Source organism: Tetrao urogallus (assembly GCF_951394365.1).
Source record: "Tetrao urogallus genome assembly, chromosome: 4".
Classification (NCBI taxonomy): Eukaryota; Metazoa; Chordata; class Aves; order Galliformes; family Phasianidae; genus Tetrao; species Tetrao urogallus.
The window spans coordinates 64,797,031-64,818,079 of NC_136817.1; the positions used below are offsets into that span (position 1 = coordinate 64,797,031).

Consider the following 21,049-nt stretch of genomic DNA (forward strand, 5'->3'; position numbering starts at 1 on the left):
AGCAAGCGGCCAATATGGCACCAGCAAACAGACCTGAGCCGTGCTGTAAGTTGCGACTGGAAATTCTGTGTTATTCGAACAGTGAGATTGTGGAAAAAAATTCTATCAGAAAGCAGTGGGGCAAAAGTACCCACAACACCTATGGGCATTGTAGTCTGTTTATGAGAAAGGCTGTTTCACATGCAGACTGTACCAGACGCTTTGTGTTGTAGAAAGTCCAAATTGGTGGTAGTGTCACTGTGGAAGCAAACACAACAAACTGTTTGTTGTTGTTGTTTTTTTTTTAACCCTCTGTAACAGCTGAAGTAGAAGCATTTGATGAATGCAGTCATGCTGATTGGTGACTTCTAGATGTAATCTCCAAAGGACTTGTAGCATTAAAATCAAGGAGCTCTGTATGCATATAACCATTTAAATCTTCAGAGCCTACAGCTGTTCTTTGAATTATGTTGTAGCCACATACTTCAAGGCTGTGTAACTTCTAATTTTCTTGTAGCTCTCAGTCTTACAAGTAAATTCTGCTTGAAGGGTTCTCGTCTCTGTCTTATCTAGAGCTGGGGTTGCCAGTCCTGGAGCACCTATTGAAATACAGATTATTCTGTGGGAGCAGTTCTCCTTTATTTTCATGGGTTTTGTTTACGTTTTCTTTTAAAATATTTTGTGTATTTTAATTTTTTGAAGTTACAGCTGCAGATCTTGTGTTCCAGTGTATTGCTGTCATGCTTTGTGTGTGAGATCATACTTTGCTGTAGGTTTTTTTATTTTTATTTTTATTTATGTTGATTGTTGTCACTGATTGCCATACCCTAGAAAATACTCACATGAGCAGGAGTAGCTCAGCTGAGAGAATCTCTACGTGCACCAGGCTCGAAAGTTTATTGAATAAGAAATTTGAAGCACCCAGAGAACTGTGGGATGTCCATGATAGGATCCACTTAATGTGATTGCAGCTAGCTGTAGTGATTTGTAGAATGATTACAATATTAAAAGCTACAGTGGAGGTAGAAACCAACGTGTTTTGAAGACATGGAACAGTTCACTTCAAATACAGAGCTGTGTGGCATGCAGTGTCATGGCTGTTTGGAAGCAGAATTTGAGAACTCCCAGACATCACTTGCAAACTTCCTTCACACCCCTTTCTTTTAACTTTTCTTGAGTAGGTATATTCACGTTATTTGAGAGGCATTGAAATCTTAACGATCCTGTCAGTTTATTTTTGCTTTTATTTTTCTCAAGTTTTTGCAATGTTTTTGTCTTGGTACTTTTTCTTAATTCTTAGAGAAGTTTTGTTGAATAATCTCAATTGCACTAATTTATATGACTTCCAGTTTCCCATCAGCAAGATCTTGGACAGTTGCACCATCATTAAACTAAGGACGCATGCTTTGTGTATAAATGGACTGATTTCAGTCTCTGTTGTCCAAGGGTTTTGTAATGGTTACTGAATGTTATCTATTCAGGTATAGAGAGATTTAATAATGCAGTGGATGCCTGTACCACTGTGTGATTGCTCTGTTATTTCATTCAAAACTGAATGTCAGCTGCGTAAACAAAAAAATACTCATTGTTAAAATTGAGTGCCTGCTCTCATGTTTTGTTTTCAGGATGCGTGCACAGATGCATTTAGGGTTCACTATTGCAAAACATCTCCTGTGAAATGAGCTTTCCCTGTTAATAAGACCACAAATACTGAGCTTTTCCTAAAGCTAATCTCATCATGCTAGAATAGACGTGTCAGAAAGGGAAAAAACAACGCATCTGAATAGACTGGAAGATACTTGGGCAAATACTCTTTAAAATAAAAGATCTAGATTTAATGCTTTTACAGTCTTTAGCGCTTAAAAGTTAGTTTACATGATTGAGATTCTGTGAAAAGAAAACATTAAGTATTTATTTCTCTAATTTTCCTTGCAGGTACTAAATGAAGCAGTGGGTGCACTGATGTATCACACTATCACTTTAACACGAGAAGACCTGGAGAAATTTAAAGCACTTCGAATAATTGTCCGAATCGGCAGTGGTTTTGATAATATTGACATCAAATCTGCTGGAGATTTAGGTATGACTATTAAAGGCTTTGTTTTACATCACATACTTGTCTTAGAAACTTGACAGCATCTGAGTCTTTGCATTAGTGTTTCCTCTACAATTTATACTAACATAGTATGTAAGCTGTATAATTTTCTCATCAGTGTTTAAAAATCATTATACAGATATTACCGTTAGTTAATTAAGTGATAATTTAATGGCTTCGTGGCAGGATGATAGTCTGCCTGTTCAAGATTAATTCAAGAAGTATGGCCATAATTTTTCCTCTCTTCTTTTTTACTTCAGTTGTGTATTTTAACTACTGTCTTCTGTAATCCAATCACAAAATATAATTCCATCAGCATGGAAAACTGCTGCTGTTTGAATAAAAAATGAGATCATTATCAACTGTCTGGAACTTATTTATGATGCATGAGATTTAGTGCTAAAGCACTCCATAATATAGATTTTTATAGAGGAATCAGCTGTTGCTGCTTCAGAATAAAGTTAGGTACTGCAACTATGAAGACTGTGCTTAGTGCTTCACTGTAAAAAAGCAATAGTCTGATTTGTCCTTCACTTCCTTTAGGATAACCCTATTGTCTGTAATCTACAGGTAAAACTATAACTGGAAATAAATGTCTGTGTATTCTTTGTTTTGCTAAGTAGATTGAAAATATGAAATAACATAGAATGGTTTGCATTTGAAGGCACCTTAAAGCCCACCCTGTCCCAGATGCCTGCCATGGGCTGGGTGCCCTCCACCAGCTCAGGGTGCCCAGGGCTCTTCCAGCCTGGCATCAGGCACCTCCAGCTGTCTGGACAGCAGTGCCAGGGCCTTGTTTCTTCCTTATATCTAATCAAACATGTTTAAATAATAAAGTTTCCCATTATGCTCTGGAAAGATCTCAGAATTGCTTACTTCCATACGATAGTGCTTAGTCTTAGTAATAGCCCCACTGTTGTAGTGAGGAGCTGTAATATGGGTCTGTTTATCAGTAAATGAAAGTAAAATAATCATTTGTTTCTAATGGCTGTGTAGTTTGCACAGCAGGATAAGAACTTTTTGTGAGTTTCTCTAACGAGCAGATCAGGCATCTAAGGCTGTGTTCCTACTTATTCTTAGTGGTGCCAAAGTTGGGTGCATAAGCTGAGCCCTAGAAATCAGACATGCACACAGAGATTGCCCTGGGGTAAAATTCTGGATTCAAAGCCAAAGTTTGGGTCTGGATCAAAGGTCTCAGACCTGTCTTGAGTCTGATTTGTGTGGAGAATCCCTGATGAGTGGACTATGTGCTGATTTGTGGGCAGGCCTTTGCTGGATGGTAAGCAAAGCTTATAATTTAAATGCATTCGCATCTCTCTTCAGGCCACAGTATAGCAGACTTGGGGAATTCTCATTCATATGAAATGTTAATAATTCAGTTCTTAGGCTGTGATTAGACTGAGTTATGCAGTTAAGATCCATCTCATTTGTGCATTCCAGTATTTACAAAATACAGTTGTTGTCTGTTTCTAATGCCAGTAAATGCTGGAAGCTTGCAATGTGAAATCTCTCCTAGTAACTAGGGCAAAATGAGTGGAGTTGTATCTAACTCACTGCTCCTGGGAGAAATCTCTTTTCATTTGTTGAATATGCATCTATATGCATCTCAAGGAAGTAACATGAGAGTTATTGCTCTTTGTAAAAGGCTTTTATTTAGTCTTGAAGTTACAGTACAGAGTTGGACTCTAAGGTCTGACATTTCTCCTGAAATTTCATTGCAACTTTTGGAGTAATTTTCAGGGAGCACACTGGTGAGATTGTTACCAGCTTTTCCCTCTCAGTGTTGTTTTCATGTTATCACTTCTTGAAATGCATGCAAACAGATGTTCTTTGGATGATGTCTTTATGATCTGGTCTGTTTTTCTCCAGATTGTTAGTTGTTGACTAGAAAATATGTGCAAGTTGTAAATGTAACTACATGCAAGTGAAATGTGAATCAAGGGTAACACCTGTTGTCTACTGGGTTTTTCAGTCTTAAACTAAACCATGTAGTTATTGAAAGCAAAGCAGTAGGGAAAAGGACATAGAAGGAGTAGATAAGAGTGCATTATCTTTTCTGATGTGCAGTATCTCTTTTCTTCAGAGCATTTATTTACTCCTCTATCTGTATGGTTTACCATTGCCTTTTTAAAACCAGTTGTTTTTAAAGAAAGGGGAAATGGGGGGAAAAAAAGAGTTCTTGCTATGTAGGAATTATCATACTCTTCCCTAAGGAAACTTACTAGGGAGGAAAGTGTAAGGCAAGCTTAATTTCTTACATTTCTTCCCACATGTGCAGTATAACTTAAGTCATTTTAAGGCATTTTCTTTTATTATTGATGCCAGCCATTAGGAGACATGCTTGTTAAATTCATTTTGCCATCTAAAGCCTGTATTTTTTGGTCCATGAAAGACCTTTTTGTAAACAAATGCAGCTGTTTAATATGATGCACTTAAAGGGGTTTTATATTTTAATCTTCCACTTTTTCCCTCATTCATGCTCTTTCTTTCATTTTTAAAATATGGTGAGTTTCATATTGCCATTGATGTTAGCAGGATGCCAGCATTAATAGTGATGCTGTTTTAAGTCCGTAGAGCAGTGACTCAGCACACACTACAGCAGAGGAAAGAAAAATAGTTCTGAGCTTACGTTGGCTGTAGAAAGTACTGGGCAGTAGAATGAAGGCATTTGAATGGAAAATATAGATAAACATACAAGCTTATATAAAAGGTATAAGCTTATTTTTTGTCAGATTATTGTCTTATTGAAGAGAACACTGGGTTTTCTTTCTTGCTTCACAAGATATACTGGTATTAGCTGAAGACTCATTGAATATTTATTTATGTAAAACCCAAACAACTTGACAGGGAAAACAGTATTAAGGTTATTTTTATTAGTATACAAACCACTTTTTTCTCCACCATGAAATTATACTGTATACTGGTTTTGGTCTCAGTCAGCAGAATGAAGAGAGGAGCATTAGTGGGAGCTGATGATTAGAGAATGAACATGCAGTGAATAGAAAGAATGAAAACAGGTCAAAAACACTGTGAACTTTTTCAAGTAAACATTTTGCTTCACTGCTGTACATTCAGTACTGGCTGGTAAAAGCTAATTAAAAGAACAATTATTTTTTTTTTTAAAGTAAAATTGGAATATCTTGAGTCAGTTCTCCTTCCACAACAGTCTGTGGAAATCTGTAGTAGTCTTTCAGCTTCTTGATGTTACAGCTTTTTTAGCTATTAATTTTAAAGCACATTTTCCTAATAGCTGAAGTTTCGTGTTACCTTTACATTCAATGCAGGATCAGATTTTGTATTTCAATACTGAAATTTATTATGATGGACCAAGAAAGGACATGGACTCTGTGTGTAGCAACTCTCCAAACTCCTATGCAGTGTGAAACAGACTGTTCCTCCCTGTGTTACTACAACATATGTATGTTTTAGAAATAGTGCTTCTCTCATCAAGGTTTATAAGAGTGGCTTTCATTATAGAGTAGTCTTTTTTGTTTTGTTTTTTTTTTTTTCTTTTTTTGTAACATAGACAGCTTTTGGGGGTATCTGCTCAGTAATAGCAAGTTAACTCACACAACGAAGTGCAAACAGTGATCTTTAACCTCACTGACTTTATGGTGAGAGAAAAGCATGTATTTCTTCCTGCTATTCGAAGCACGGAGCCCACTGTGCACATAAAACACTTCCTAACATACTGATTTGGTTACTAAGCTACCTGACATCTATATACTTACTTTTGTGGGTTTGGTTGTCCGTTTGCTGTTTGCCTTAATGTGGAGAAACAGTAAAGAGTAAAAGAAAAAAATCAGAAAAGGAAGTTTGCTCGTATGTGGTATTAGTGCAAAATAGTAACTGAAATAGCTGTAAATGTAAACATCATACTCAGGGATTGCTGTTAAATAGGAAGAAAGAAATGTTTGGCAACCTGTTACGCTTTCCACCCGTTCTTTGCAGGGATTGCAGTGTGTAATGTGCCAGCTGCCTCTGTAGAAGAAACAGCGGATTCTACCATGTGCCACATTCTGAACTTGTACAGACGAACCACTTGGCTTCACCAGGCTTTGCGGGAAGGCACGAGAGTACAAAGTGTCGAACAGATTCGGGAAGTGGCTTCTGGAGCTGCCAGGATCAGAGGGGAGACCTTGGGCATTATTGGATTAGGTACGTTTGGTGGAGATGTAGTTTAATACTCCTTTTCTTCCAAAGGAATCAAATTTTCCTTTCCAAAGATTTGAGCTATAGGGACAGAGTACTTCACTCTTTTTCGTGCCAAGAAAACACCACTTCATTCCTGGTGTTTATAAATCTCAGATATTTTCCCCATAAACATCACCATTTCGCTCAGACTAGTTTTGCAGTTGATAATCTCTGAGTTGAATTTCTGTACATCTTTCTGCTATTGTAATGCCCATTGCCAGGCACATTGGTTTCAAGGGGAAGAGGCATCATTGTTTCCGTTTTCCAGGATGAGGATTCTGCTACTCGTACTCAATATCATGTGTGTTTGTTGTGCACTGTCACATCTAGGTCTGTTTGTGCTTTTCTCTGTTTTTTTATTTAATATGTCTGAGAGGTCTTTGCTGCAGTAACAAGCTGCAGTGCAGTTACTTCTTGCATTTGGTCAGGCTATGTCTGAATTTGTATTTCAGCTCAAAGGAGAAGAAAAAATATATGCAAGAAAGTTTTAAATGTTTCCAGACCTAATAAAATCACGTAGTTAGATTTAGGGATATTCAGAGAGGTATTTCAGCATCTAACAGATGGACAAGCTTGCTTGAGATGAATTAATTACTGTCTGTTATAGAAACAGAAACGTCGGTTTCTATATAAAAATTACCGAGTTTCATACCTGTCTTATCAAAGATCTCTCAGACTGAATGTAATTGCTATTGCATTCATCCACAGGAATTAATGATAGGATTTTGACAACAGGACATTATATTTAAATGCCTGTTCCAGTTACACATTGCTGTGAAATATCACAGGCCATGAACTCTTTCTGGAATTTGGAAGTAACTTGGTGTTATGTAGTATTCATTCGAATGAGTATGCAAGGCAGTAGATGCATCTTAATAGTTAAAGAACTTCCTTTAAAATACCACCTGTAAGATGTTGCTCATGGAGTTTCTTTCTCATATCTGTATCCATGTGTTAATGCTCCTCATTTAAACACAATGATTGTTGTACTCATGGTCGCAGCACCTATACAGAAATAACAGACAAATCACTTGTAGTGTTTTAAAAAAGGAACTGCACATTGCATTTTTGAAACTTAATTCTTCACTTACATTCTATGTGCTTATTTGCTGGAAGCATCTGTCCTGCTGGCATTGTGTCTATTGTATTGCACTGTAATTCCAGGCTGAGATAAGCAAAAAGTCTTGATGTATTAGTGACAGTGAATTTTCATTGTGCTGTTTTTGTTGCAAATGACTTGAAAGAGCAGAGAGACAACTGGATAATCAGATTGCCAGTATCTGTGTAATGCTACATGAAGTACTGGGATTTGTTTGTGGTGGTAATTGTTTGTTTTAAATAAGCCTTTTGTGTGTGTGGTATACTAAAAGGCTAGTAACATCTGATTGTAACATCTTACAATCAGATATGCAGTTAGTAACTGCACATCTGTTACAGTTACTAACCAGTAGTTTTCTGTAGCCTTTAATTGTTTCTATTTCTTTTCCCACAACAGAATATTCACAGTTTCAAGGAAAATGCTTTATAGTTAGATTCAAATACGCCCATGTTGGTTTAGTGCATGTAAGTAAAGAAGCACAGCATTGTGATTCTGGCCTGTTCAAATAAACTCTTAAATAGCTGTGTACTTATGAGGAATAAGAATGCACAGTCTTAAAAGATGTGGGAATAAAGGTAGACTAGATTCAGTATTTGTGCACTTCAGATACCTACCATTCCAGATATCTGTCCCTAGTTTTAATCTAAAATGTGCATTTATAACCATGTACAACAGACTGTACCCTTAAGATGTGTTTTTCTTCTAGTGGCATCTTCCCACAGCTGTAGTGTTGCCTCAGTTTATTTACCTGTTAGGATGTCTCCACATCAGAAGTGCCGTCAGGCTAACAGAGGGTGAAGTGAGTGTAGCACCTACAAAACTGTTCTCCTGTTACTAAGTCCTGCTTCTTTCCTCTGGAGCTGTGTAGTGTTACTGTTTTTGTGATTGTTAACATGCTTCTGGGATCGTCTCTTATATCATCCCTTATAACCATCCCTTCGGGCTGTGTTTCTCTGTTCTCATCTTAGGCTTGTACTATCTTCAGCAGTGGGTTGGTTAAATTACATCAATTTATGCTGCAGCAACGAAGTCCAGTTTGTCACATCTGTTACTGGGCTTTTTCTTTTGTGCTAAAAAGAAGTACTCGAGGTGTGGTGTAGCACTGGTGAGGCCACACCTTGAGTACTGTGTCCAGTTTTGGGCCCCTCACTGCAAGAAAGACATCGAGGCCCTGGAACGCATTCAGAGGAGGGCAACAAAGCTGGTGAGGGGTCTGGAACACAGGCCATATGAGGAGAGGCTGAAGGAGCTGGGAATGTTCAGCCTGGAGAAGAGGAGGCTCAGGGGAGACCTCATTGCTCTCTATAACTTCCCGAAGGAAGGTTGTAGTGAGCTGGGGGTCGGCCTCTTCTCTCGTGTCATTAGTGATAGGAGCAGAGGGAATGGCTTCAAGCTACGGCAGGGGAGATTCAGGCTGGACATGAGGAAGTATTACTTTTCAGAAAGGGTGGTCAGGCACTGGAATGGACTGCCCAGGGAGGTGGTGGAGTCACCGAGCCTGGGGGTGTTCAAGGAAAGGCTGGATGTTGTGTTGAGGGACATGGTTTAGTGGGAGCTATTGGGAATAGGTGAACGGTTGGACTGGATGATCTTTTAGGTCTTTTCCAACCTTGGTGGTGATTCTATGATTCTAAGAAACATTTTAGCTCTTGCCTGTCTCTCTGCTAGAGAACGACTATGTCATTCATCCAGAGATCCAGCTACTCACTTCCTTATCCACTAGCCCAGCCAAGTTTCATGACTCACTTGTCTTTTTCCCTCACCCACTCTCTTTTTCTTTGCCTCCTCTCATGCATATTCCTGCTTTGACACTTTGTCTATCCTGCATAATCCTATTTCTTGGTGCTCCTCCTTTAAAGTTTTTACCCCATCTCTCATCCTTTGCTTGTACTGAAGATAAGCAAAGGCTCAATAGCATTAATGCCTTCTTCATATGTTTGATGGGTACCATCCATCATTGTTTCCCTGTCTGGTCAGTCTGTGAGTTCCTTAGGGCAGAGCTTGTGTTTCTTTCTGTCTTTTTGAAGTGCGCGATTCTGTGCGCCTTTCATAAATAATAATATCACATCATTAGGCAGCTGTCTTTGTCACTTTTAGTCTTTATTACTACCCAGTGTCCCATATTTCAAGTGATGCGTCACAAGATTTACAAGCTTGGATAGTAAGCCCAGTGCAGGAAGTAAAAAAAAAAAAAAAAAAAAAAAACCCACACAAAAAAAAAACAAAACACCACAGCATTTTCACCTTTTATCAAGGCAGTTTCTTTTTTTGTTTGTTTGTTTTGAAAGAGTATTTGTGAGCAGCAGCATGTAAGTAGTTGGATGAGTAGGTAACTGGAGCTGGTTCTGCTGTAATGATAATTTTGCAGCAGAGAAGGCTGTGAAATCTCACTCTCTTTCCCTTCCTTTCCAGTTGCAGTTGCTGGTGACTAATAGCTAACGCATTTCCTCACTCAGGAAAGGTGAAATTCCTCCAGATGCATTTGTCAGTGCTTCATAATCCATGTCATCACTCAGTTTGTCTTTCCTTGTCTGCTCTGTTCTCCCACTGGTGTCACAAGCCTGACCAGATGTTAGCCATGGCACTGCTCAGTGCGTCAGTCTGTGAGGTCTGAGAGCTGGCTGGTATTGCCACATGGGATGCGTTGCCCCCTTAGCAATCCTGCTAGGTCACCTGGTGTGCTCACCATGAAATAGAACAAAAAGGCCTGGTCCCAGAGGCAAGTTGTGGATCAGAGTTCCAGGAGGGAATAGGAACTACCCACCTTCCTCATTATTACTGCAAAGTGATGCAAGCACTTCTTCTTTCCATGGAGGTCTACAGGCAGGTTGTCATGATTTCCGTAATATGGAGGACATTGAAGCCAACTTTGTAACAGCAGTGTAGGTGCACACTCACTGCCCAGGGGTTGGATGGGGGGTCAGTGACAGCTGCAGCTCTGAGATTGCTGTGCTCAAACCAGGTCACTGGCACAAAGAGACTCTGCAAACAGAGCAGTACTGCAGGGAAGGAAGGAGGTGTGTCCAGCAGGAGACCCGGCAGTTTTGGTGTCTGTGCACTGCTTGTAGTTGGGCTGAAATGATGCCTGGACTTTGCTAGAGCTTTATATAAATCTCTTAATTTCTAAAGTAGGCTCTTGTTGCTTTTTGATTTCTTGCAATGCAGGGCATTTTATGCATTCTTTCTGTATCACAGATCTGGAAGTTCATTTCATATTTTGAACATCAGAGTTTATAGCAGTTGTATTTGCTTTTAAGGTAGCGTTTCCCTGATGGTGGGATGCTTTGGGCACTGTTATGTTGTTCTGTATGTGCTGAGGAAGATTTTCAGCCACTCCTTGAGCCCAGGAATTACCCACGTTCCCCATTATTGCTGCAAAGAGATGCTAAGTACAAGCACTTCTTTTTTCCGTGGAAGTCTACAGGTATTACAGTACAAGAGTTCCAGGAGAGGAGGAAAACTGTCAGATCTGTAGTTGTCCATAATTTTGAAAGGAGTTGGCAAATAACAAGCACCCACCTATGTATTTCTGTAAGGACTAGACTGAGTATGAATCCTCAGTTAAGGAGGAGTTCTGTCCCATTTAATAAAAACTGTAGTAAGACAATGCTGGCCAGAAGTACACACATGTGAATTCCAAATGTGCAGAAGGAAACTGCACGTCTCGGAAGGTTTGTTGTGTAGGGTGTGTTGTGGTGTGTTGGCCTGGCTGTGATGAATGTAAAGCACAGCTTTAAGAGGAAAAGCTGTAGTAAGAGATTCCTCTGCCGTGAATCCCCTCGGGTATTTCGCTGCAAGGAGTGTAAAGAAGAGCAGATGACAGAGTGTCACATGTGGAGATGAATGGAGTTAGAGTAAAAATGATACACTAGCTTTAAAAATAAAAATAAAAATGTTTACAGTTGTGTGACTGATTTCTTTATCTCTGAACGTGCCAAAATTTGAAAATAATAGTATGTGTGCTGAAAATGGTTTAATTCATATTTATAAGAAAAGGCTTGAAAGGCAAACAATTGCAACGTACACAAGTACTGAAATAAAAGATTGTGAGTATTTTAAGTTGGTGTCTCCAAAGAGAAGCTGACAGCCCCCATCAGACTGACAGGCTGCTTAATATTCTGAGCATATCTGGCACTAAGCACTGCAGAATAACTGTGCTGAGGTTAAATGATCAACACACAACCTCTCTTCCTGTGTTGTTTTAACTTTATTGGAAGAGAATCTGAAAAGCAGAGGGAAATCTCTTTGGGCATAATTGGAAAGATAAAGGATTTCCCTGTGCTAATTTGACTCTTCTGAGTTTGCTCAGGTGTTACAAAAGAAAACTTGTAGACTTTGTTTTTAAATGAGACGTGAGTATTATGGTATGTCTAGTGAGTGACACTCTTGCAATGTCTTTATCTAATGTTTGTATAAAATGATGTGAGTATCTAGTATGTATTCTTCTTACCAGAAAAGAGTTTTGGTTCTCATTCTGAAAAATCTTACTTGCTTGGTGTACTTTGCTCCTTTTCTCTGTGTTTCAGTGGTGGTATTTCAAAGGAAAATGCACTCCTACTGAGGTATGCAGCATGGAGTCATGCCCAAAAAAGCAATTTCAAACACAGCTCTGAAATAGTATGACAGTAAGGAAAGATAAACAGGGAAAAGTTAAGGATGGTGTAAATAGTGACTGGTACTGTGCTCATCTTAACTAGGTGCTGTATAATGGAGTACATTTACTTATGATTTAGGTAAATTGATTGAAAAATGGCTGGGTTTTTCCAGGCATTTTAATGCTGAAAGGATGTTACTGAAAGTGAGAGAAAATGCTGGCATAGAAAGGAGATTCCATGTGCTGAGAATGGTTCAGCTTCAAATTAGACAAATTATCTTTCATTGCATCCATTTTTGAGGATTAATTTTGCAGCTTTTTATTAAAGGCAGCTGGTCCAACATGGGTAAGAATAAGTGCTTGTCAGGCTGTGTTCACAAGCAGTGGTGTTTTACCGCAAACAGGCCCAGCAGGCAAGCCCTTGTATGACAGATTATGGCAGATTACGTGGCATTTTCTGTCACTCCATGTCTCTGTCTGCAAAAGGTGCAAACCTGCTTTCTTTCAAGCAAGGCTATGTGAAACAACCCAGACATGATGTTACTCATCTAAACAAGGATTGCAAGTGGGAGGGGTGACTCTTCCTTTTTATCCTCTTCCTCTTGCTGTACAAAACGATAGCATCTGATACAAGTGCTGGCAGTGGAATGGAGGAGGTTACCTTACGCCAGCAGCTTCACATCTGTTCTCATCACATTTGTCTTGTTGCAGGGCGTGTTGGGCAAGCAGTAGCACTACGTGCCAAAGCCTTTGGCTTCAGTGTGATTTTTTATGACCCATACCTCTCAGATGGCATGGAGCGTGCTCTGGGACTGCAGCGGGTGAGCACTTTGCAGGACCTGCTGTTCCACAGTGACTGTGTTACCCTGCACTGCAACTTGAATGAACACAATCATCATCTTATTAACGACTTCACCATAAAGCAGGTAATCATCTCTGTGAGTGCCCTCTGCACAGGGGCTGTTGACTTACTCTGTTGTATATCTGTGTTATATAAAGGTGCAGATTCTCGTTCAAAAGGAATTTTTCACTTTTGCTGCTTTGAAATGAAACAGGTTTATAACTAATAGGAAAGTAGCTGATGCCTTATGTATCATTGCTTTTCTTGTCAGTTTTCTTCAGTAACATTGCACTTGTGGAAATAATGTGCTCTTCTCCATGTTGCTCAGATCTGATTAAGTTGTGCTTACGCACTTTTTCTGTGTCTTCTGGTAGCTGCCTCCTGTACCTACTTGCAGGTAGCAGTTCTGCCTTTCCTTCTTGTCCCTCGGGTTCTGATCTTCAGCATCACCGAGGGATTGTGACTAAATGCCGCCCCCCAGTGCTCAGCACTGAGGCTTGCAGGGTGCTTCTCAGGTGGATCACGTTGCCAGCATCGCATTCTTTGGGGAAATCACGCTTGTTTGAATAAAAACGAACCTCTCCCTGAAGTTTAGATAATATGAAAATCACTTTGGAATCTAGGCGTGTAATAATTAATTCAGTAGTAAGCTTTTTTATTAAACGTCTGGATTCTAACTCAGGCCTCAGTGTAGGTAACAGCAGGAAATAAAACACTGAGATTTGAGAATGTAGAAAGCATACAGGAAGACATTCTAACAATGTTGTAATCGATTCTGTATACTTATGTTTATTAACATGCATATATCTACATATTGGTTACAGTGACAGTAGCACTCTTGCAGAAAAATTCCTGCTTGTTTTCTGAGAAATACTTTGTACCTGTTGCTCTTGAACTTCGGGCAAACCAAAACAATTACTCAACATGTTACACGTACATCTGATGATGTAATGTACATCTTGATTTGAGAGTTGTGAGATTTTTGCAGACCCAACCCAGTGTAAAACCCGGGATTGGGGTTTAAAACTTTAAAAATTAATGAATTTCACATTGCTAAGAGAACTGAGCTAACCTTGTTCTGGCCGTTCTCTTTTGTTCTGTGCGCAGACACAACATTTTTATGTGGATAGATGTCCAGACATCTGAACCCAAACGAAACCACATTGAGTTCACTGGGGCTATGTAGAGACTTAGCAGTGGTCACTCATACAGTGGCCTCTGAAGCTTTGACCATTCTAACAATCTAGGAGATTTTAAGCAGAAGTGGATAAATGGGATGAGCTCTGGAGAGTGCCTTAATGAGAGAAGCAAATGAAAGAGTGAGTGATGCCATGTGGAATTAAATGCATGTAATAAAACCAGAACTGGAAAGGATATTGTAGGTACTTATCTTGATATCTTTATTTAGGAACAAAGTGAAAGCATTGCAAGTGTTATAAGGCAATTTTTGCTTTGGGTAAAAATTTGGATGAGGTAGTCAGTAACAGCTGATGTGAATGTCACCCATATTTGAAAACTGGAAAACCTTAATATATCCAGTCATTACTTCAGTAGACCTCAGATCTTCTGGATTTCAAGTGGCAAGAACAGAACAGCATTTTCAGTCTGCCAGTTGCTAGAGTTGCCCTAAAAGATTTCTAGAGCCCATTGCATGCCTTTTTTTTTTTTTTTTTTGTCCAATATTGCACATTCATGTAATAACCAGTTTTTAAACAGTGTGGAGAAGTATGGTGAATCTTCGTGAAGTCCCACCCTGAATCTTGTTTAGAATCCGAAATTACATAATCCTAAAATGTCTTTGAATATTTGGTGTCACTTCTCTTTCAGAGGCTTTTCCTTTTAATTGGTCAGCATTCTGCCTAGCCATCTCACTTGGCCTTCTAGTCCTAAATTAGCTCAGAGAAGTGTTTCATGCTTGTGTTTTTGGGCCCATGGTAATCTCTTAGGAGAAACTGAGGTCATCTTCAGTTGTAGAGGTGTGAGAAGGTGTTTCTGCAATTGTATGAATACACTTCTAAAGCAGCTGTGCAGGTTTAATGTGGGTGAATACTAACAGCTGTCAGCAGTTCTTGCTGTGGCTCTCTTTCAAGCTTCCACCCATTGCATGGGGTCATCTCCAGCTGCATCCACCCATGTAGTTTATCATGAGTCGCAGAACTGTTCTCCATTGGAATGCATTTATGTGTCCATGTTCTGTTTGACTGGGGCTTGTCTTAGTGCTAGCTTGAAAGTTCTGCAAATAATCCTGAAGGTAAAAGAAATAAGGAAGTTTATTATGGACAGACAGAAGATTCTGGTAAGGTTTGCTGAAAGTTTTCAAGATACATCCTTGGAAGAAAAATGCACTAGGCTATACTTAAACATCAAGTTGTCTCTTACATTTACAAGAACGCAGAAATAGGAAGACTAAAGGCCCTCGTAAGCCCTTATGACATGGTTGTGATTGCTGCTTGAGTGAGCCCTACTGTTTAATTTGCTTCTATTGCATAGTGGAGATGCAGCAAATGAATGTGTCCCTTAGTTCCACAGTAAATGGACTTCAGTTTTGCTATATGGTCCAATAAATGTAAGCCCTTCAAATGGCCTGAGGCAGGAACAATTCAAGCTAGTGAGTTGGCCAGAAAAATGTTTTCTTTCTTACTGCTTTACTGCAAGCATGTACATGTAAATTGTTGAATATATCCAGTGATCTCTTGTAAAACAAACAAAAAAAACCAACATAATAGTAGTAATTATTATTGTAGCTGACTTTCATCCAAACCTCCTTGTTGTCTGTGCATTTGGTGCTTTGAATCACTTTCTGAGGATGGATCCATTTATGTAAGCATTAGTTTGTTGTGTAGGCTTCAAGTAGGTGAGGTGGTGTCAAAATGTTGGGTTTTTCTTCTTATGGGGAGAGATGGAGCCAGTTCAAAATGGGTTTTTTATCACTGATCTTCACCATGGTTCCTGCTCTTCACATGTTTCATGCTTTGAAACGCTTCTGAGATCAGAAGCTGTGTTGGAGATGACTGATAAAAGATGAAGTATTAGGGTGGCTGGAAGGAGGATGTAAGTTTTTTTCTTTTCTGTACCATCTCTCTTATTTAAACTTCCACTTTGTTTTCATGTTGTGGATACTGTGGTGTAAACACTTGTAGTTCTCCCCCCATAGTGTCATCTGCAATACTAATCTGCACAATGCACAGCACAGCTTCTCTCCTAAGCACGCAGCATTCTCAACCAAATTCATTTTCATGCCTTTTAATTGAATAATATAAGAATTCTTTAGACTTTGCTTGAAAAAACGAGGAGGAGAAAGCTGAAGTAACAACAATAAATAAAACATAGGTCTACTGTGTTTTGGCAACTAAAGGGAAATGTGTTTGAAAATCCAAAAGCATTGATTTCTTTTCTGAAAAATTCATGCAGGCTTTTATTTGTGTGAAAGTTTAAAACCACAAAATATGAATTTGTTTAAGAATGTTCTGTAGTTTCTGTCTCATGCAATTTCACAGTGAAATAAAAAGGCATAAAATGATCTGTCAGTTTCATATGCACAGTTATATCTTTTGATCATGTTACTGCACAATATGTGAAACAACGCTTCTGTGAAAAGACACTACTTAAAAGAAACAAGATTATTAAATGCTGTGAAATAGCATTTTATGTTAGAAGCATCGCATTTTGTGGTACTTTCCAGTGGAAAGGGAAGACAAATGTTACAGGTTAAATCAGCTGAATAGCCTTTGTTGTAATGGATGCTTCTTTTGAGTAAAAAATAATGCCACAACGATTTTATTTCATTTATTTTTATTTCATCATTCTTGTTTTTAACTTTCCCTAGATGAGACAAGGGGCTTTCCTGGTCAACACAGCTCGAGGTGGGTTAGTAGACGAAAAAGCACTTGCACAGGCCCTGAAGGAAGGAAGGATACGAGGGGCAGCCTTAGATGTACATGAGTCAGAACCATTCAGGTGCTTTTCCTTTTCTTTTCTTTTTATTTTGTTCACTTTCTTATTTTTAAGTCGTAGTGCATGATACAATCAACAGCAATAAGTAAATGAGTTTTCCCTTCATTTGGTAGCTAAATACTCCTTAGTAAAGCAACATGAATCTGTGCAGCACTGGACTAATGCAAAAGTAGATGGAGCTTGTGTATGTGGTCGGAAGTGGGGGAAAAAAATGTCATCCAAGGCTTTAATGCCTTTAGAAGAAGGAATTAAAAATCTAATGTGTTTATTCAGTACAAATGTCAGAGACTAGACTGAAGTTCTAGTGCTGGGCATGGCTTTGTGTCATGGCTTTGAGAGGAGTTTTCCTTCGTCACTGACTAAAAGCTGGAGGCAACTGACGTGGTCTGAACAAGCCTTCAGAAGGCGAAGGATTGAGCTTTGGTGTGAGAAACAACTGCTTTGGCACTGCTCTGGTAGAAAAGGCAGACTTTCTGTCCAGATTCCCTCACAAGAAAGCCACAAACGTGCCAGGTCACAAAAAATGAAAGATAAGGAAACTGTCTAAAGTTCAGATTTGAATTTCTTTTACCATTTCTCTTCAGCAGGAGAGAAGTAACTCTACTGCCATGAGCAGAGCTCTAGCATTAGCCTTACTTTTCTGAATGCCACCGAGCATCTCCGGTGGTTTATGCCAAGATTGTGCCACTCCCCAAGGTGGCATTGGTGTTGTGGTACCAGCACTGCTAATGAGAAACGAGCCCTGTTGTCCTGGAGTCTTGAGCCTGACTTCTGAATTATGAGAAGGCTGCAGTACCTTACTGCTTGCATGTGACGAGCCTTTTCCACTTGCTCAGTCTGGGCAGGGAGAAATGTTAATTTTAACAGGAACCATCCACATAGGTTTTTGAACAGGAACAGATTCAGGACTTGAGGGCAGGTTGTGAAGAATGGAGAGAGGACAGTCTCTGTTGTATCAGCTTGCAGAAGATAACAGAAGTTTTAAAAATAGAGTGTTGGGGTCCTTAGAGGTAGAATTTTAGTATCTACTGAGACACAGTGTGATATCACAAATACTTTTATTTATACCCTGCATTCATTTACTTCTAAATGTAGACATTACAATGCAGTAGTGCTGTGCAAAGCTAGAATCTAAACAGCTCAAGGGACTTCCAGCTGTATATATTCTTCCCAATTCAGATCTCGGATCTGCACAGGCAGACCTTTGCACCTATAGGAAGCCCCATTTACTGCATGGAGATGCCATCTGCAGAGATTCAGTTGCAGGATTACAGCCACAATTTCCTTTGGCTTCAATGCTGCATGTCTATCTGATCGCAGCGTGCAACCTTTATTTGAGAGCTTTGCCAGATATTCTGATGTTTATTAAACTGCTGATGAAATCTATAATTTTATGAATTATTACCAACTCTGAAAGCACACTTTTGTCTTAAAATATGAGCTCTACCAGTGTTGCACTTGACTGAGGATTATTAAAACTGAAAATAGGTAGGAGGAGCAAGCTCCCACCGTTTTCAGTTTTCTTACTCTGTATTTCTGAAAGCACATTATATAGATTAATTGCTTTCCCTGAAAATCGATCCGTCAAGTAAATTTCCTTCTTTCTGTGTAGTATTTATGCAAAACATGAAAGAAGAAGTAGTTTAAAATAATAGAAGAAGTGAATTAGTTATCAAAAAGCTGGGGATGCTGATTGACAAGCCTGTGTCAATAATCAATTTGCAAATAACAGTTATTTTTTTAATGACTAAGTGCCAGACAGTGATTCTTGAGAGAGAAAGCTTTGTTAGCTAATGTAATAAAACTGTGATGGATGGACAGAGTGGCATCCTGAATTAATCTGGGTCTTGCTTAATGCATCTCTGCATGAATACTGGAACGACAGTGGCTGTAGTTAACAATAAGTGCATTGAACGGAAGCTAATGTTGCTACTAGTGCTACTTTACTTAAGTTGTACTCTTTGAGTCTATGAGATGTTTTATGTAGTGATGGAGTTAAAAACAAACCAACAAGGAATATAAAAGCAATTATTTTCTATTGTAGAATTTAGTAGAATGTATATACAAATCCCTCTGGATTTCCCTATTCCCCCATCCCCAATTTGTTTTGTCATTTGATCTTGTTTTAAATCTTCATTTAGCTTTAGTCAGGGCCCCTTGAAGGATGCACCAAACCTGATCTGTACCCCACATGCAGCCTGGTATAGTGAACAAGCCTCAATTGAGATGCGGGAGGAAGCAGCGCGAGAGATCCGAAGGGCGATCACAGGTATTAACTCACCTTGTTATGTCCTTTACTGTGTATTTCTTTTTAATGGTCCTGAAGGATGCTGGAAAGAACCAAACTTAGTCTTTGCTTACTGCTTCTAATGTTTGGAACATAGAAACCAGTAAATACCAACTAAGTGTTCTCAGCATGAGCAGATTGTGTTGGATCATAATTACAATTACAAAGAGAAGGCAGGAAGTGAAAATGTAGTTTTCCATCTCCGTTGCTTGTAAGTACTAGCCACGTGATGGATTTGACTGCAAATCGTCCAGATATTGCTGATATTGTATATCATAGCATCTTTTGAGTTGGAAGGGACCCTTAAAGGCCATCTGTCCAACTCCCCTGCAATGAACAGGAACACCTACAGCTCCATCAGGTGCTCAGAGCCCTGTCCAGCCTGATCTTGAATGCCTCCAAGGATGGGGCTTCTGCAACATCTGTGGGCAACCTGGGCCAGTGCCTCATCACTTTTATTGTAAAAAACTTCTTCTCTATGTCCAATCTAATAATCTCCCCTCTTCTGGTTTGAAACCATTTTCCCTTGTCTATCACAACAAATCCTGAAAGAGAAGCCATCCCTTCCTTCTTACAGCCTTGCTTTAGATACTGCAAGTCTACTGTCATGTCTTCCTCACCTTCTCCAAGCTGAAAAGCCTCGGCTCTCTCAGCCTGTGGTCTATCTGTGGATTTTGTTAGATGTCCCTAAAAATTTCCTTTATTGATTTTTCTTTGTATTTTCCAAAATTTATCTAAATTTATCTTAGCCTGGAATTTCAGTGTCTTTAAGCTGTAATACTCGGAGATAAAGCATGTAGAGTTTCATGCTGTTCCAAGACATGCTTGTATTACAACTCATGTGAAAACAAAGCTTTCAGTATGTGTTAGTTGGTACTCCTTTTTAGATGTTTCTCTTTTTAAAGCATTCCACAGGAAGTCTGTCGTTTTTAAGGGCAAGGTCTCTTTGTTGAGTAACTACCATGTAATTGTAAACTATTCACATAAAAAAAAAAAATAGTTATGTCCTGAATATGCACTGCTAATAAATAAAATGAGAAGAGTAAGCCATTTGGCTTTAGTTTGAATCCCTTGTAGCCTGAAATAAAAGGAAGGTTTTTCATGCTGGAAAATGATTCATTAAGCACTAATGTTCTCTCTTTAGTAGGACTTTGCTGTTTTCCCCTTGGCAATATAGGCTGAATGCTCTACAGACATGAAGGGCTGTCTGTGTCACCTTGAGAGTGGTTCATTGCCAACGCATTTCTCTGCTGTACAAAGAAGCGCTGGCAGTAGCCTGTCCTGTATCTTGTGCTTAGGGAGGATGGATGACTCAGTTTCATTGATATTCGGTGCAGAAAGGATTCTCTGGATGGTGATTAAAGGCACCTCTGAAACTCCTGACCCAAATTGCCCTGTACAGGCCTGTTTCTCTCTGAGAGGTAACCTAAAGAATCTGATCATCCCTTTGCTGGAATTAGTCTTTGTGCTTATAGTCACGAAGGACTCAAATATTGCATTCATCAGGTTGTTGTGTATCTGTTAGATACTTCCAAATAGCTTTGGGAAAGATTGCACAAACCAGCATACCATACCTGCTTGGGGAATGATCGATGTGTAAATAAATGTTATTGGACTAAGATATGAAAACTGAGCAGAAGTCAGCTACACGAAGATAGTTCTGTGTTACACGTTGGGCAATAACCCAGCTATATGTGCCTCAGAAGGCAGGCCTGTGTTTTATTAAAGGGTGTGATTGTGCTATCGGTGATCTAAGTCACTGATTTACAGTGAAGCTGTCATCACTTCGGTGTTTGAACATGGTTGGGTACTAAAATCAAACAAAGGCCAAAGTTAGGCAGGTGAGAAAGACAATGAATTGCAGAGAAACAAATATAGGAAAAGTACAGGAAGTGTAGGATGAAGCTGAATATGTGAATGACATGGGGAATACGATGGGGAAAAGGTGTCAAGGGAGAAGCTGTTTGGAAAATGCAGTAAATGATTGCACACATCATCTACCGTCT

The 21,049-nt window shown here is 39.2% G+C and overlaps 1 protein-coding gene across 6 annotated transcripts in view; it reads left to right on the plus strand.

The window, feature by feature from the left end:
* Positions 1-21,049, plus strand: part of CTBP1 (C-terminal binding protein 1) — a gene marked incomplete at both ends in the record, with an annotated part of 164,692 nt that overhangs the window by 138,915 nt on the left and 4,728 nt on the right. For 4 of the 6 annotated variants that reach the window (XM_079534260.1, XM_079534261.1, XM_079534262.1 and 1 more), the window contains 5 exons: positions 1,915-2,059; positions 6,026-6,232; positions 12,673-12,887; positions 16,629-16,759; positions 18,898-19,025. In XM_079534260.1, coding sequence (XP_079390386.1) covers positions 1,915-2,059; positions 6,026-6,232; positions 12,673-12,887; positions 16,629-16,759; positions 18,898-19,025 — 826 coding nt within the window. The remainder of the gene's footprint in view (positions 1-1,914; positions 2,060-6,025; positions 6,233-12,672; positions 12,888-16,628; positions 16,760-18,897; positions 19,026-21,049) is intronic. The other 2 variants (XM_079534264.1, XM_079534265.1) reach the window with 2 other exon arrangements.